The sequence below is a fragment of the Sparus aurata genome, chromosome 15, assembly GCF_900880675.1.
Source record: "Sparus aurata chromosome 15, fSpaAur1.1, whole genome shotgun sequence".
Lineage (NCBI taxonomy): Eukaryota > Metazoa > Chordata > Actinopteri > Spariformes > Sparidae > Sparus > Sparus aurata.
Window position 1 is genome coordinate 26313270 of NC_044201.1, and position 18875 is coordinate 26332144.

The following is an 18875-nucleotide window of genomic DNA, read 5'->3' on the forward strand; positions in this document are numbered from 1 at the left end:
TTTCTATTTACTCTCTGAATGTTTTTGCACACACCTACAAATTTAATATAGGATAACACCTATTTTTCATCAGTTGGTCAGGAAAAACAAAATCAATTCAGGAGAGTCCAGCACCCTAAAAATCTCTCCAAGTCTTCAAACGTTAACAACATACGGCAATGTAAACGTGTTTCTAATTCTTGTGAGTGGGAGTTTAACAAATGTCACGTATACCATATAAAAAATCTTAATCGACTCTCAGCAGCTGGATGAGAGAGACGGAAATGAAAGAGGAAAAAGGATAAAAGAATGAGCATGCATATGTGTGATAAAGGGTGATGCAAGAGTCTGATTGGCCTAAAAACAGCCTTTGGTCTACAGCTCAGATACAACTACAAAATACAGTAGGATAAAAATCATCAACACAAGGTTTTCAGAAGACGATAAAGAGATGGAAGCGAGTCTGAGAGTTTGTGTGTGGGCTGGAGACATGAGACAGGGCAGATAAGAGTGAAAGTGGGTCAGCAAGCTCAGCAGGAGCTGAGACGAGAGCCCTCTGAGACAGACACAAAACACAAATAAACCCTCCTACATTTACCTTTAAGACATTTAGCCAAGCTCTCATCCACTGAAAACTGAAATTAGTCAGCATGTGGATATTTAATGTTTTCCTCAAAACCACTTTAGCGTCACAGCAGGTAAGAAAAACAAACAAAGACGACATGTGACGTGTTCATCAATTCTTTTATATGATTGTCTTATAACCCTGCTCTCTGGCTTTAGAGCAATTTTCACAGAGAAGATGTCCTTTCTAAAAATCAATTTTTCTAGAATCTAAATTCTACAGTCAGCTCTATTCTGCTCCAGAATAGTATTATTGTGTATTGAGTTTGTAGAGCACTTTGTCTACTCATGCTGTGCAGCGGAGGCTGCATCTCAGCCGCGTCTGCAGTTCTCAATCATTGTCTCCTCTGTATCAGCAGAGCCACAGAGCTGCTAAGCACTCTGAAGCATTAAGACAGCACTCGCAGCTCAGAACAAAAACCATCTGCTTAAAAATGGGGCTGCACACTTAATAGAAATATTATCAAATTCGCAATTTGGTCAATTTTAATATCCAAAACGTAGACGCTGGTGGTAAAATGCGCAACAAAGCAGCATGTTAGTATTGTACTGCTGCAGAGATGCCCGAACCTACAAATCTTGTTCTCTAGATGTAACAACACCTATTTGTTTAGTAAAGACCCTAACAAATGTCACATCATTGTGTTTTAAATAGTTTTTCAGTGAAACTAAAAATTGTGATGATAATACGATCATTCCTCCTACTCATAAACCATCTCGCAATCATAATATCTGTCAAAAAAAATAAATGGCAATGTGATTTTTTACTATATTGTGCAGCCCTAAGTAAAAACTTATAAAAAAGACACTTTGGTGCTGTAGTTACACACAATAACTGAAACAAGTGAAGCAGAGCAGGTGTAGACTGCAGAGCTGTACTGATTTAAACAAAGGGAATCTGTTCCATCAGATGGTTTTAGGAAGGAAGATGCGAGGACACACTGAAGTGTGTCAGTAGAGTTAGCTATTTAGTTTTTACAGGGTTCAGGGGAACAGATGGGTGGTTTCACGCACATTTAATCACCCAAAGGGCAACATGTGCCACTTTACACGCAGACAAAAAAATACAGCTTGCTCATCAAAAAAAATAGTTTTGCAGCATAAATGTTCTCATGGCTGTGTGTGCATGTCCATATGTCCGCATGGATGGAAGTAAAGGGTGCGTCAGGATGTTGCTGCTGCTCTATCTTTCCTGTCGGCAGGAGGAAGGAACCACTTCACATTTGATTTGAGGGCCCCCAGACCACACACAGTAAAACACAAACTAACTACACACACAGAGTGTTATAAACCCAAACACATAGCAGGGAAGGGCTGAGTTTAGTTTAGTGGCACAGTGATAAAATATGGCCGAGTGATAAGCACAGTGAAAATTTAGGTTATTTTTAAAAACACAATAGTAAACCTTCACAACTTCCAAATTCCAAGAGGGAAAGCTGACCACTTAATATTGATTTCCATTTTTATCCCCGAATTAGCTGAAAGAAAACAACGACATGACCGCCATTATTTCTGACAATATTCCACCAAGCAGCTGCCCTGCAAAGCCTTTTACTGCTTCATGTCTGTGATCATAATTTGAAGAATAACTGAGCACAAACGAGGCTTATGACACATAAAAAACTCAAATTACTGCAGTGTGTGGGGAAGGTAACATACATCCTAGTTTAAGCACTTGAATAAAAGATGGGAGGATATACAGTCATAAAATTAAGCTGCAGTAGGTTTCAAGTAGCAGAAGTCAGTATTAAGTTTTGGGGTTTTACTTCACTGGGCTTCTTTACTTGAATAGCTCTGGGTTGTGTGATCTGACTATCAAGAATTCATTGTCGGTCTCACTGTATAACTTTATTTGATTCAGGGGTATGCGCGTTTGTCTGAAAGACATTAGCTGTACAGGTTGATCACAATGGCGAGATGAAAAAAGAGTGACAGTCAGAACAAGAGGGAAGGGAATAAATCTGCATGTGTGTGTCTTTCAGAGAGCGGATACTGTATCATCCCGACGAAATGCTGACAATACTCAGAGGAGGAAGCTGTCGACAGACTTCCCGTCTACCTGTCTATCAGACATTAGGGGAGAGGATGTTGTGGATAATTTGTACTGTAATACAGCAGTTGCAAAAGATGAAACATCAGACTACAGCGCTGCCATGCATACTAAAACAGGCGCTTTGCTGCAATACACACAGGCACACCCATATATATAATGTCTCAGACTCTCACCACAGACTGCACCAAAGCAAGGCATGAAAGGTTATTATCTTGTACTATACTGTGTAACAGGACTGAAGACTGCAGTGTGGGATAGGCAAACAGGATGCCGAACGTAGATATCTGGGTCATAAGAGGTGACAAACCCATTGGGATTCACTTGAATGTCAATGAATTACCCTCCTGGCTCCTTCCAGATGAAAACGAGAGATTTATTCACCTTGGCTGGAATCGTGTCCAACTTCATTGGATCATAACACACGCCATGTTTTTAGGTTTCTGTTAATGCCTTCACTATGTTGCAGCGCATATTAAATATTACGCAATCCATCTTGACTCTAGATAGGGGTAGCTGTAGCTCAGGAGGTAGAATGCGTCGTCTAGTAATCAGATGATCGCTGGTTCAAATACTGACAATACTGAATTGCTCCTGATGAGCAGCTGGCACCTTGCAACAGTGTATGAATGTGGGTGTGAACAGCCTGTAGATTGGACAAGCGCTATAGAAATGCAAGTCCATTTGGATTCTGTTCTGCTGGGGGATCTCTCTTTGGCTGGCACAGTCAGAGGTTCCCCCATTAAGTACTGTGAGAGATGTTGTCTCTTTCTTGTATGGACAGAGGCTCTAAGATTAATGGGGGTCAAGTGAACTTCACTCCACTGGGTATGTTTCCTTCTTGTACAAAATAAATCCAATCTAGACCAGCTGTGTTATAGCATTGTTTAAAGTACAATAAAGTACACATAAAATATTTTAAAACACAGCAATACTGACTGGAATTGAATTGAAAATAAGAGTGATAGAAATCTAAACATCACTAGCAAATCTCACACTTTGATAAGGTATCTGTGGGATCTGTGGGATCTGCAGCACTAGAAGACCAAAGCCATTGCCCTTTTTTACCAAAGACACAGTCAAAATTAAAGAAATAACCAAGTGACAGCTTAAAATGCTTTCAAAATAATGTTTACTCACAGATGTAACAGGCCTATTATAAATAGCTTAGCTATAAATGTATTTTTTATACCTGACCTACTTGGCAATTTCTGATTCAGCAAAGACAGCATCACGAGAATGGCTGAGAGTGGGACGAGACAAGTGACAAAGGGAAAAGGGAGAGAAATGAGCAGAGGGGGGCTACTTTGCTATGCTATCAGTCAGACTGTGGCCTTTGCTATCAGGACATATGTAGCAGCGCAAACACAATCTGTGCGACTGTCACTTCCCAGACTGCATGATAAACTGAACACACACCACACAAACCCACACATTCTGGCAAACTATGACTTACAATCTGCATCAAGTTTATGTAATGCAGTGATTACAGGGAGAGATAAGCATTGGAGCGTCCTCAATGTGTGTGTGTGTGTGTGTGTGTGTGTGTGTGTGTGTGTGTGTGTGTGTGTGTGTGTGTGTGTGTGTGTGTGTGTGTGTGTCTTCGTTGTTCTAGGCTACACTGACAGTCAGTCTTTGTGTATGAGGCAACCGAGAGCTGGGTCAATGACACCGAGTTAAGGTTGAAAGCACTAAAGCCAGACTAAAGTGTCTGGTGTGTAAGTTACAGTTCTCACTAATCAGCTTACTTGATTGTGCTTGTTCGTGTGTGTACTCGGGCAGTCCTGACTTCCAAGCTTCAGAGAGATTGTCCTGACAAATAGTCAAAGATCCAACAGTGGGAGGGCTGGCACGGACAACACTCAGCGACACATGCAATGCTCCCCTTAAACAAGCGGTCAGGACAGCAAGAGAGACATCAACTGCTGCCTTTTTGGACCCTGCCTCCAAAGCCTCAAAACTCAACTTGACAGGAATCGATTGTTGAACCCTCGCTCTCGCATTGGGAGGGCTGAGCTTGCGATGCTCACAGGACCAAATTTGTGCCCAGAGAACAAATACTCCCTCATGGGAATGACTTTCCTTGCAGATACTGATCTGGTGTGGGTGAAAATGCCTGGTTTCTATGTGTGTGGGTTTTGAGACTAATTAAATGCCATAGAGGAACATTTAAATAAAGATTTGGACATCAGATTAGCATTCATGTCAGACCTAATGTGTACTGTAAGTTTGTAACTGCTGTACCCGCGGCAAAACGTGTTGCAGAGCCTGGGAATGTTTCTGTAACTGCTAAATGTTAAATAAAATGTTCCTTTCAAGACTACACAAAAACTATGCATGAAGTGTGTGACCGTTTGTGCATGAATGATATTATTTGATTGTCATTCTGACAGCAAACATCCCTTACCAAGGTTTAAATATTTGAATATCAATCATTACAAATGGGTCATCAAAAATGAAACAAATATCTTAATTAGATCAGCTTCTTCTGACTTCTGAATAAACTTCTTCTATATGCTTAATGGCCTGATTTTCATTCATGATTAACACATGTCACTCACCCCTTTGCTCAACTGGATTTAGCTTTGTCATATCACTCTTCTGTTGAAGACTGTTAACATGCATACAGTATCTAAAGTGAAAAATGATCTATAAATGAAGAAGGTATCTGGTGGAGTGTGAACCGGGATTGCACGATATTTTTCCAGACATTTACAGTCTTTATTACTCCCAATGAGGCCCTGAAGACATCAAGCATGAAGACTCTTTTTGAAGCAGCTGCAATTTAAATTCAGTACGCAGCCTAGTTTGTTTTCAAGTCAGCTTCGTGTTATTTTTGAGAAATGTACAAATTTTGCTTGAAAGCGAAGCTGCATGTAGACACTCTTGAGCTTCAAAGCAGAGACTGACCGACTGGAGGTCAAGTGCGGTTATGGATCTGCCATGACGGAGAAGAGAGGCTCGGTAACAGCAAGTTACAAACAATAAAGCATGTTGGTTGGACGGATGAAAGTGAGGATCAGAGGCTCCACCTGCCTCGAGGGATGGAGGTCAGATTAAAGTTATCTAAATCTTAGCTCCGAGAAGTCATATAGGGAGCAGAGAAGAGGGAGTTGTCAAAAATGAGGACTCTAGGTGGTGATGGATGTCAGGAGAAGAAAATGAAACGCTTTGTTGCTGAGAGGATTGGCCTATAGGTGTAGGGTAAAACTCTCCACAGAAAGATTTCGGGAGCTGCTGGAACATAAAATTTATGCTAGGACCTCGAGACCAACATCTGAAATGATATTCAATAAAACTAATGGGCAATGTCTATACTTAGTGTCAAAAAGTACTGACAGACTCCACAAGTTACAAAGTCCATGTGATGGAGGCTACAAGAGAAGTGTACACATTGGCAGTAGTATACATCTTTTCGTCTCCTTGCTTCAGTCGACTGGCTCATCTCCAACAGCTTTCATTCCTCCCTTATCATTAGATTTCTGCTGCGGCGAGGGAGCCACATAAACTTTAGGTCTGAAAAAACTGTGGGAGCTGTGAGAGCTCAAAGCAACAAATATTCTATGCAAACTAATGGAGTACTTCCACGGTGTAACTCTCATGAGAAAGACACTAGGCAGATAAACACAAGTGAGACTCTTGTGCAAACTTTGGCTTCTATATTAACAAGGCAAAAACAACACTAATGGCTGACATCCGTCAACAGCAAGACAGGGATGAAAACACTGTCATCATACAAGATGGCACGATAGAAGCTTTAGGAAGAGATCGGGCATAGTAGAAATCATTAACATCAAGTGTTAAGGAGCAGCTCTAAAATAAAGGGAATGTAAGGAGGCTGCCTTTCAGTGGGGTAGCTGAGATAATAAAAATCTCCCCTTGCTAAACCAGCTTGCTAACAGCCCCAAGGAGAGATCGACACAGTCAGAATCACAGTCATCATGTGCTACAAGAGCACCAACAGCAGGGAAACAAGGAGCCCTGGTGAGGACAGCAACGTCCGTTTCTTAAGGCAATGTTACACGAGCAGTCAGGCGGCCGTAGCTTCAGCAGTGATATTACTTGCTTATCAATGTTATTTTCTATTACAAATTACATGGGTGGAAAATTTCATGAAGAAGAGAAGTTTTGAAAGTTGTGAATGTTGCTTGTGGTTGCTGGCAATTAAAACTGCTTTCTTCATTTTGTTATAACTCCTTTTCCAGTTTCTCTCTTCTCTCATTTTACCATCGAACATAGTTCGCCGGTTGTGGCTGGGAGTGTGTAGTGAAGGAAGTGTCATTAGCCCACACACATTACAGTAACTGCAGTAAAGAATATCAAGTAGGCCTATAGATTACTCTGCAGAAGTGGTAAATTGCTGTTCTACCCAAGGGTTTATGATAAATTACCACCACCATGTCAAACCATGGGGTATCTTTTTACTACAGTAAGGACAGGGAGTTTACTGCCCTGCAGATATCACAGCTCTGCTCCACAGAATAGGAGAGTAGAGGAAAACTGTTTTTTTACTACAGGGCGAGGCCAAAATCTGCAGCAAGTTTTTACATCCTAAATTCCACCTGCACCAAGTAGATTTTTTAAGAACAGGTTTTCGAGCAGGATGAATTTATCAGTCTGCAGATTCAGCACTGCTCTGCAGGCTGATAAATGATGAGTAGCCTCCAGGGCCATGTGTTTCTCTGCCTGACAGCAGCAGACATACAGTAACACCAGCAGAGTTTTCATCACTTTTAACACTCCATTGACTGCCTCACCACCCGGCAATGTTTCGTGTCTCTTGTCGTGTGTGGAAGTGGGTGTGTAAATGTCTATTTGTGTCCATAATTGCAGCACAGAACAACTACACTTGGGTGGATTCCACTGCAAAGCGGTTAAAGTGACATTATCGGAAGCAGGAAAAGAGAAAAAGATGTGAGGGGAGGCATTAATGATAGTGTGAGAGCTGCCCCAGATGACAGCAGTGGGTTTGGTGCAAGAAAACGATTGCAGAATTACAGGAGGGGGGAGAAAAAGAGCTGCGAGCTGCACTGAGAAGGCAAAACAAATCGGCAGAGTTAAATCATCGGCAAATGCTATAATTAAGGAAGTGATAAGCGAGAACACAAATTAAAACAACTCAACTATCAACAATGAAAACACTTGTTTGTGTTCGCCGCTGTTTTTGTGTTTTACTGGCATCCGTTCATATTTACAATAACATTCGGACAAATAGACAGAAGCAAACATTTCAAGGTAAATCAAAGACTGAAGAAATAATACCAAACTACACCAAGATCCTCTGTGAACAATTAAATTATTAGTTTCTTTAAAACCATATAGCCATTAACAACAAATTGTGTTGTTTCAGGAGTTTCTGCACAACAAAAACAACTGCACTGTGCTACCTGGCAGTGAAATCATCTCCTGCTGCCATACTTTATACGCAGGAATGTATCAAGGCCTTCAAATTTGAATAGAATAGAGAGCCACGTCAGACAAGTTGGCAGGAAGATGTTTCTTTGGCAGAGACATGAAGGACGCTTGCCATAACACACACATGTTTAACAGAAGACTACATGTCACAGCCTGACACACACTGGTCACTTCCAGTGAAACAGTGAGCCATTACTCAATCGACAGCCTGATGCCTGCACTGTGGTTTGCACAACTGACACTGATTTATACAGTTTTCCCTTTTTGGTATTTAGTAACGCTTTGATTCTGTGATAATACAATGAGTGAGCCAGTAGAGATTCAGTGTTTTGCTCAAGGACACGTTGATGGAATCATGCTGGTAAATTCACAACTCCTGACAGCTGTGGGAATCAAATGAAACAGTTTACCTTTCATCGCAATCCAGTTTACTGATTTATTAAAGGTGTGATCCTCACTGCAATTGTGCAATGAACAAATTGTGCAACGTAAGTCTATTAAGTAGATATTGGTCCTCTCATCAGTGTGGATACTCAGCAATTTTACAATTATGGGTCTCAGTGTTTTTTGGTGTCCCACTGCTGATAAGCTAAATGGATTCACAAATGCATTACGTTGGCTCTGGTGCTTAATTCTTTCTCAATCTGTTATCACCACTCTCTGATCTCACACAATGTCCCACCCACAAAACTGTCTGATTGGTTACACATCACAAGCAATAGCTGATCAACACTGGATTATCTGGATCTGCAAAGTAACTAGTAACTGAAGTTATCAAATAAATGAAGTGGAGTGAAGGTGGCAGAGAGGGAAACTACTACTTAATACTACAGAAAGCTCAAAGTTGTCCTTAAGTTAAATTTTTATATTAAGTGCAAATGTATATTTGAGAAATAATCTCCTTTTCAGGAGTTTACCAGCACAGCCAATTTCAATTTCAAGTGGAAAAATGAAAGAATGAAAGCATGGTGACGCATGAATAACGAATAACTTGGGCTGAAACATGTACGACACATATATCAAGTGTTGCAGTGCTGCTGTGACGATTTAAATAAAGTTCTGAAAAATCAATCAAATCCTGCGCCGCGGGCATCCCCAGCGGGACCACCACACACCTCAAAAGAGACGTGTAAATCCACTTGAGGTAGAGTACTTGTGTTCAGAGTTTGTTAATACCTATGAAATGACTGACGGTGTGTTTGTGTGTGTCAGCCTCCAGGGTTTCTGCACAGTCCTTGACTGATATGAAGACTTCTTCCCTACAACTCTTGAACCTTCCCTGTCTTGTCATGTGGCAGCGAGGCAAGAAGTCTTGATTAGCCATGCTTTTATGTAACCAGATAGGCTTACCATGTAATCAATAGCGTCTCTGTGTTGTTTCCAGTGTGTATAACTCTCAAATCCTTGCTACACGTGTCAACATGTCACTCTTGGCTTTTGACGATGTTTTCGAACTATTTCACCAGACAGGATGACTAAAAAGACATTCTTGCACCAGCCTCAGGGGGTTTTCTCACAGGGTGAGGGTAATACTCGAGCCTAAGTTCAGACTGAATTGCCTTTCACTCTTGGGGTTAAACCCTCTTGATAGCTCCACATAAAGAAACTGAGACATGGAGTCATACTCCAAGCTGCTTGGTGTGGTGCATTCACTCTGATTGAAAATACAGAATTGGATGCCTGACAGAATATGTTTACATATTTCTATGTTATCAGAAAGTAATAACCTTAAAGACAGACGAGATCATTTGTGACGATTCTGTGCATCTCTGCGTTGCCTATGTGCTACCACACACACACCCCACTGACTTTTCCACACAACAATGCACAGGAAGCCTAATCAAATCAAATAACACAGGGGTTACATATGATAAGAGACAGATGCAGTGCATGGACACTGATATAAAAGATGAAAGAACAATAAATTGTCCACCCTGGCCAAGTGCTTAGCAGCAGCAGCGTGAGATATTAAACAATTATAGCAGGCACTGCTCCATCACACCAGTATGTATGTTTAATATTTGTAGAAGCCTTAATAAAAATGATATTCGTGTCTGAGCTCGGGCAGTTATGAGTGGAAAAAATTATGCTAACCGGATATTTGGCCTTTGTTTGGTTTGATTTTTTAGACAAAGCTGTTCATTTATGCTGATAAGAAAACACACTGAATATACAAAATGAGCAGGATAACAGTGTAGAGCACCTACGTGTGTGTATGAACATAACACTACACATAACACTAAAAATATATCAAAAAAAGAAGTCAGTTTATCAATTTCTATAGAAGGTTAAACTGCAGGTTTACAATTTTTTACCTATGGTGTGTGCCAAGGAGGTTAGATTTTCAATCCTGACCTGAAAGAAAGTCTAATAACATAATTACCCGTTACAGATGAAAAGCAAGAGAAAATACAGTTCATTTTCTCATCAAAGGTGTTAAGTATCGAGTTTCAAAAAGGGCAGAGCTGCAACATTGTGTGAGCGGTGCTTCATTTCATTGGCAAACACAAACACTGAAGTCATTAATGTTTTAATGGCTAGTCTGAATTGATTCTAGAGTCCAAAATGGGTTCGTGAGTGGAATGCTAACTCCCTCTGCTCCACATTGGAGTCGACTACAGCAACTACAGCACGGACTGAGACCAAAAAATTACTTTGCAAACTCAAAATATGACAGGGAACAACCTTAATCCTAAACTCTGTCTCTGTCACCACATCCCTTCATATTTGTTGAACTAACGGCCCAAAATAAGATATCTTTAGCTTGAAGAAGAGTAAAATGTGGAGGGGGGAAAAACCAGATGAAACCTCTCAAAAGCAGCAAAATCATTGATTTGCTCACAGACAGACAGTCACCACTTCATTTATCTGAGCAGCCACTGATGAAGGCAACAGTCTGCAACATATCTCAGGGCACTAACATTCAAGACACATGTACAGTACAGTGTACTTTGGGAGGATTGCATCAGGTAATCTGGCAGGTCTGTGCTTTGTTTTGTAACGCTTTGCATTAGCAACTAAACTATACTGCTGTATGATGTGGGCCGCTGTTGTTCAAGAGATAGAACAGGTTGTAAACTAAGCAGTGGTAAGTGGACAAGGTCAGTGGTTTGATCTCTGGATCCCCAAGCAGCATGTCAAAGTATCCCTTGTCAAGGTACTGAACCCCAAATTGCTCCTGATGTTGGAACCTTGAATTGCAGCCTCTGCCATTAAATTATGAATATGTGTGTGAATGGGTGAATGTGACAGGTGTTGTAAAGTGCTTTGAGTGGTCAGTAGACTGGAAAAGCTTCTATATAAAAGTGCAAGCCCACTGAGCATTTCACCATGTAATAAATGTTATGGTTACCATCAGAGAAGATTCACGCACTAAAACATTTATTCTGGCTGAATGAAGATGCTTATGTTAGTTCACCCCACATCCACATGAAAATAGGAGTCAGGTGACTGATCAGACCTACTGCTGCATTCACACATACAGATGATACAAAGTAGTACACAGTCTCTAGCCTCTAACGAATCAAACATCTTCAACATCCCTCTCTAGTTCTATTTTAGACCATTTCTGTCTTGTTTCATGTGAAAAACCAAGCACACCACTATGCACGTCCTTCCGGAGAGATGGTCTATAATCACATTACATTTTCCATCTCATTACAAAGGCCAACTTTAACTGCATTTTAAGTGTGGTTGTTCATAACAACTACAAACATGTTTAATTTCAACCGTGTATGGACAGAATATTGTACGCACTACTTCATATCGGGTAAAGCCCAGCTCTAAGGCATGGGCATCATACATGAAGACACAGAACAGACCCCTGACCTTCTTACCTTCAGACTGTTTCAAGTGTCAGTCAAGCGTGCAAAATGCTTTCCCATTTCAAACAATGTACATTCAAATACACCCACATCTTTATGTACAGGCACACATACATAACAACAGTGACACAAATCAAGTGTTCAGCCGCTCTTCCTGTTACTGATTGCAGATATGAAAGGGCTGTGGGTTTTCAAAAATCACTTCTGAAAGGCTTCAGGATTTGAGACCCATTTGAGCACCGGGGACTGTTTCCAGTCTGCATAGATGGAAAGTTTCCACTGCAACAATAACATACCGTACTGATGAAGTCTAAGGAAGGCAGAACCATGCGCCAACGCTTTCTTCCACACTTTGGGCCAGGCGTGCACACATACACAAAAATATTCACTTGAAGACAAGCAGAGACCCTGACGCAACACTCTCAGCCTCACAAAGGATGTGACTCCTTGCCTCAGTAGTCATTTGCATAGTATTTCATGCTGTAAGGCTGAAATTTCAGATCCTGACGTGACATGATGACAGACTTTGTAAACAAAATAATCCGCAGCAAAGTAGTATTTGAACAAAATCAAAACAAATTTACATTGCATGTCATTATCACTGTTATAACAAACTATAGATATACAATAGAGAAGAGCTAGAATATACAAAAACATATTGCTTTTATTATATACATATACCTACCATTGAAAAACATAAAAGAGCTGTGTTCTGATTGTGAAACAAAGCATATTACTGAGCCCACCCACCCTTTGCTCTGGGAAGAGATGTACATTTTTCTCATTCCATTCTCCAACACGTTAACATCTGTCCCAGGTCTAAGCTCCATGGGGCTGGGTTAGTCACGCCTACGGCAAGCTGCTTGAGAATCCATGTCTGCAGGCTACATCTTTTCTTCACAGGACCCAGCTTTTCACTCATTACTGGACACATACCTGCAGGCTCAAGTGTAGCATATATTCAGCTATCTCTCTAACTTATCGTCACCTCTGAAGACGCACCCGGTAGCTGCCCCACCTCCTTGCAGTATACATCATTCATTCATTCTTTGCTACAGAAATGTTGCAGACACTATACGAGCTTTACCAGCTGCCCGATTGCTACTGCAGATGTCCTAATCTCCCCAAAGATGAGCAGGAAGCAGGGTGTGCCACTCATTAGCTACTCCCATCATCAGCTCCAGAAAAAAACATGTTATTGATTAAGACATCTGTAAAAGTTCTGGATGTAGTCTAATCTGCTGCTTTCAACTGTCCCGTTTTTCTATCACATTCATGATGAATAAGACACACGAGAGGACCAAACACAAAGACAGGGCAAACTTGTTTCCTGGCAATGGAAACCTACATATATGTGCGGATGTTGGTGTCAAAAGGTTATAACTGTCAAAACTTTAAATCCCTTTAATTGGTATTATTTTGGAGAGACGTCAACTGGGAATTTTTGCAAAAAGCACGGACCAAAAATAGTGACAAGTGGAAGAAACAAGGAAAGTTGTGTTACAAGTAAGCTGTCAAAAATGACTTTGCAGTCAGCAGCTCACATTTTCCGTGAATTTACCATGAATGACGATGCAGTTAGGCTTCTGTAATTTAAAACAAAAAGTTCAAAACTACTCCCACAGTTTCCCTACTTCCGATGAGGTCAGAGGTCAGATCAGTTTGCCAACAGCATCCCTGGAGCTGGTACGGTTTTAGTGGTTTGCTCAAGGACATTTCAGAACCGCGAGGGCGGCTTGAGCCCAGCCCCTCAGGTTGAAGGGAAATCTCTCAGCCTGCCTACTCAAGACTCAATCCAAACAAATTCAACATCAACGCACAAGGGGAAAAAAAAGAAACATAGCAATTTTACAAGGCAGCCAGCCCCTCCCAGCATACAGACATGCCTGCACACCAAGGAGACTGAGTGTGTAAGTGTCTGTGTGTAAATTATGGCCACCAGGAACGAGCTCGGCATTCCAGCTCAGACAGAGACACACAGTTTTCATGAGGCGTAAATGACAGCACTGTGGTCGACTGTGACTCCCCCCCAAAAAAACTCACCATTTCTTAGTGCATTCCACCATCAGTTCCTGATAGGAAGCCACGAACTGGAATTTGGAGGCATGCTTCCCCACACGTTGCAGTCTCTTCCAAACCGAGGCCATGTTTCTTTGGGAACGGGTAGTTTCTCTGTACCTATCCCGCCCTGGACTTCCTTCTTGGGCTTCCTTTGCACGAATTCACGCTAATGTTTACAGGTTTCTGGGCATATCCAACCCGCAGAGATACATAGTTAATGTCGTGGCTGCTGGTCTTTAAAAGCTCCGTGGTAGGTGCGAAAAATGTAAGGACACGGAATCTCTGCAGCAGTGGTCGAGCTCTGATTTGACGGCGCGCATGATGAAAATTATTCCACAATTTCGAAAGGCATGAGGAGTAATCCACACGGTGCAAACATCATTATTTCCATCTGGTGATCCTCCTGTGAATGTCAGAAAACAGACCCAGTCAGTAAAGGAACAGACAGACTGTACAGCCCCGGCATTCCGGAGTATCCTCGCTGATTTCTAACGTTTAACGCCAAGTAACTCCTCTAACATTAAAACGTCACAGAGATGCTTTGTCCCTCCAACAGCTTTCCCCTTAGTGTCGCCTATAGCTGTGTAGATGTTAAAAGGACCCAATTTCTCTACATCGCCAGCATAACACTTTGTTAATGTGTATGAATGTGTGGAAGACTCCAGCACCAGCACTTCTGCTGCCAGCACGGCGTGCCGGGGGGCTAGTCACTGGCGTGGCAAGCTAACTTGGGATGTTTGATAATAAAATATGAATTTATGTAATGTGACACAGTGGCAGAGGAGCAGTGACAGTACGGTAACACAAGTAGTGTTGACCACCCAGTTTAGAAACCCTGCACCGGGAGACACCACCCAAAGCTGAGACGCAAATAAACATTTTGTAAACATGGAATATTTGGTGGAATGTCTCTGAATCCGGGGAATAGCCAGAGCCGTTGCGCTCCGCTAACCGGGATGATTCAGCTGCTAGGCTAACGACTTAACATGTGAAAGTAGGTTAACTGAGTCTGAATGACACTCACCTCACTGTGGTATCCAAAGCATTATCCGTTAGCCGGCCTTGTCGGCAGGGTGAAGAGATGGCGAGCTGTCTACAACAAAGTAGCAGCCGAGCGAGCGTAGCCCGCTTGCAAGCTAATTATCGCCTTCTTTGCAGCAGTACCGACACCAGCCATACAGCTAGCTAGGGCTGCTAGCGACGACGGCTAGCCATCACAACACGGCAGGAGCGGAAACCGTTGCTTGCCACTTGACACATTTGCTCCACAGGTAAGCCAGAGTTTTAAGTCTCAGGCCCGAGCCAGACACGGCATTTAATTGAGTTTGTCCCAAAAAGTAAGTTAAAGAAAAGTCCTGCAACCAGAGGCAGGAATTCCCACAGCAAAGTAGTCCAATTGTTACTGATAGTTTGACGCTCTGTTCCTCAGGAGCGCGTAAAGCTAACGGGTATTCTAACAACTTCCTGTTCGGGCTCTTAAAAACAAAAGTGTTACTGACGACAGGAACGACGTGTCTATAAAAATAGAAATATTTCTACTTGTTTTTATCATAAATTTGTTTCACTATATATTTATTCTATAAAAACACATATTTGATAAATGTCTATCCGTGATTTTCGTTCAACCTGTTACAAATTGGTTTTATTTTGAAGGCTGATCCTAGTATATCCGGTCTTGTGTCTAGGTATATATAGCCAGCTTGATGCAGCCTCTCTCCATCATTTCGCCTGCCGCCTGGATGACTGAAGAAACGCCCCCGGGCAGCAGCCATTGGTGGGATTCTTGTGCCATTTACAGGTTGTTTACAGATTCATGAGGCATTTCTGGGTTGCTGTTATCACACTCCAACATCCATCAAAGACATTTAATCCTTGACTGTGTCTCCAGATAAATGCTCTCTGGCTCTGGGTTTTGCCTTGATTTTTGTTGACTTCAGAGTCACCAGCCAACTGTACAAGATCAATAAATCAATTGATTGTGTATTTAGTCCCCAAAGCGCCGTTTGAAGCTAGGGCTGTTATCAGTAAAGATGCACTATGTAGTTTTAGGGAAGAAAATTTAATCAGAAGAAAAGAAAGATCTTCACTTACTAATTTTCTTTGAATGCCCAAACAAACTAAATAAACACATTATCTTCATTTTCATGACTGAATGAATGAACTGACCCAAGAAAACAACACAATTTCATACTGTTTTACTTTGTTTATATTTGCCTGATCATGCCAGACCTTCAAAAACCTTGTTTATTCATTAACGTTTGTATTATTACCTCATTAATATTCTAAATATTAAAATTCTGAGTTAGAATTTCTTCAAAAACGACACAGTACCCGTTTAATATTCGTATATAGCCTGTTTGTAAAGGTTTTTCAGGTAAAGGAAGACATCAGCCTAACTAGCAAAATCATTTCAAACTGTTTTGGGGATGAAAACCAAACATTTTTAGTTCAGCCACGACACTAGTATCAAAGCTCATCCCCTCGGGGTCGTGCTAATGAGGATGAGACTTCCATTTCCTGCTCCTGTCACATTAATAAGTGAGTGCTAACCTTGTAGCCCTGCATGCCGGGGGGTCTTTTTCACATGTTGAGGGGAAATAAAACACCCACCATCCATCAGAAATCTATACCCCCCCCTCCTCTCCACACACACATCCTTCACACTCCCTGGTTGTAACCACAGGCTCGTAAAAAGCAGAGAGGAAGGAGGAAGAAGGAGGCCAGCACTGCGGAGGGAAAGACAATATGAGGCAGATTAATTTAATCTCCCAAAAAGATATGGGCGTAATAACAGGAAATTGACATCTTATCCTTTTATATATTCCTCAGGGTTATATACTGAAGGGGAGATGAGTTGGTTTTATTTTTATTTCTCTCCCTCCCTCCCTCGTTTATATATTTTCTTTTTGTTATTCAACTCATCAGGGAGATGCTGCAGAATATAAAATAACACCGTGCCAGTATTTCTCATGAGCACCTTTTAGTAGTTATAAACATTCACCCAAGAGCCACATCTGTTTTTTTTTTTGTTTTTTTAGTAAAACCAAAGTTTTTCAGCTTGAATGGGTTTGGATTTGCTCTAAAAATGGCAGGAAATGAGTTGAACTGAATGGCAAAAAAAAAAACTTCCACCAATTGCACATTATCATCATCATCAGTGTGTCTCACAGATGAATTATCTGAGATCAAACCCCCTCGTGTCTGTCTCACCGTCTCCACACAAAGCTGCATTTCAGATCGGCTTTCATTCAGATGCCTGTTTGTTAACTGAGAACATTTCGGGGTTTAGGGTCAGAGCCGATTTGACAGCGGGGAGCCTGCTGATCCCGCTGCTCTGCGTCGCCTGTTTACATTTTACCCTGACAGATTACAGGGAGCCTCCCTTTATGTGTCAAGGAATGCTTTGATGTGACAAATGACCCGGTGCTAAATGACGCTTTGTGTGTCTGCCCACATGTCAGCGAAGGCCTCAATTCATACATAACACAGGAGGAGGACGGGCCCGCCGGTGTGTGAAAGAAAGAGTCTATTATAGAGGGACAGTGAGGGAGAGTGGCAGAGGTCAAGTGGACTCCTGTATGTAAATCCTCCTCCCTTCTTTTTTCCTCTTCTGATTCCTGAACACAAAGAAATGATCATTCGCATCCCCCCGGTTGCCAAATTCTTATTTTCTATTTTTACGCAGCTTTAATGGCTTAATAATTGGAGAACAACAGAGGAGGCAGATACTCATAATCTCACAGAAAAAAAAGCCATTTCATCCCTTAATCACTTAAACAATGTTAATGCTTCACCGGGGGAATCGTTTCATGTTCTCGTCAGCCTAAAAACACAAAGCGGGGCTGAAATATAGAGGAGCGCCGTGCCTCCAACTGAGATTTGCCCTAATTTGACCAAAATATATTCAGTTTCTGGATGCTGTCACTTCTCCAGCCAGAGGAAATGATGAATCCGAGCTAAAGCGGGACGTGCAGTCTCCCTCCCATGATCGATGGTTACCTGAATTATTAGATTTGAGAACAGGTCATCTCTGCTTCTCATGACTCTTGATTTGTGTGCTTGTTTTGGATTTGTTTTGTCTGGTTCTCACAAAGGGTTTCATTGCTCCCCAGAGGTCCCAATCCATATGAGAGTCGCTGCTCCTGCTCAATACAAAATGCCTTCTACAATACTACGAAGCACATTGCAGCTTTGGCTCCGTAGGCGTATTGCACAGATGGAACTTATCAGTAGTCCCACAGTTCTTCTTATTGTGGGCTTTTTATCGATCGGAATATCGTCTCCAACTCACTGCGCAGCGAGAGTGCAAGTTTCACACCTAACTTCTCTCTGTTTCCCTCCGTGGTGAGCCAACAGAAACACGTCCTGCAGGATCTGAGCCAGCTCTTCAAGCGCAGAGATTCTGGCGTTTGGTGTCAGACCACTTGAAAAGACCTGTTAACAAAGCGGGGTCCTTTAGATACACGCCAAGTGAGTCTGAACCACTTCAGCGGAGCACAGATAGCCAAAAGTGTCACTGCTGACAGAACAGAAAAACATGAGCCTTTTTACTTTACTACTGTCAGTTCTCCTGGAATCAGTTCAATCAACAGGCTAGTCTTTAGTCGCAGTGTGTCGCTGACTGCTATGCAGAATGTGAACCGTTCTCAAGAAATGCACCGTAAGGCTTATCATATTTGCAGAGGACACAGGCAGTTGGTCTATATCCTGTTTGAGAGGTCATTAAAAGCTGGTTATGATGGCTGTTAAAAGAGTTAAGTCTTCCAAGGAAGTGAAAAAGCTGAAAAAGCTACATGGCTTCCCTTTTTTTGCTACCATGAAAATACCAAAACTGATGAGTAATTGATCTTATCGCCCTTTTTATCATGCACACATGCTGGTTTGGTTTGACTCACTTTGATTCTGCGGGTCAGTCGAGTGCA

General features: G+C 41.8%; 1 protein-coding gene across 6 annotated transcripts in view; it reads right to left on the reverse strand.

Annotated features, from left to right (window-relative positions):
* ehbp1 (EH domain binding protein 1) overlaps positions 1 to 15395 on the reverse strand; it is a 149825-nt gene extending 134430 nt beyond the window's left edge. For all 6 annotated transcript variants that reach the window (XM_030441823.1, XM_030441822.1, XM_030441821.1 and 3 more), the window contains exons 1-2: positions 14978 to 15395; positions 13936 to 14356 (exon numbers count right to left, since the gene is read on the reverse strand). In XM_030441823.1, coding sequence (XP_030297683.1) covers positions 13936 to 14039 — 104 coding nt within the window. In that variant the 5' untranslated portion in view covers positions 14040 to 14356; positions 14978 to 15395. The remainder of the gene's footprint in view (positions 1 to 13935; positions 14357 to 14977) is intronic.
* Between the last annotated feature and the right edge of the window lie 3480 nt (positions 15396 to 18875).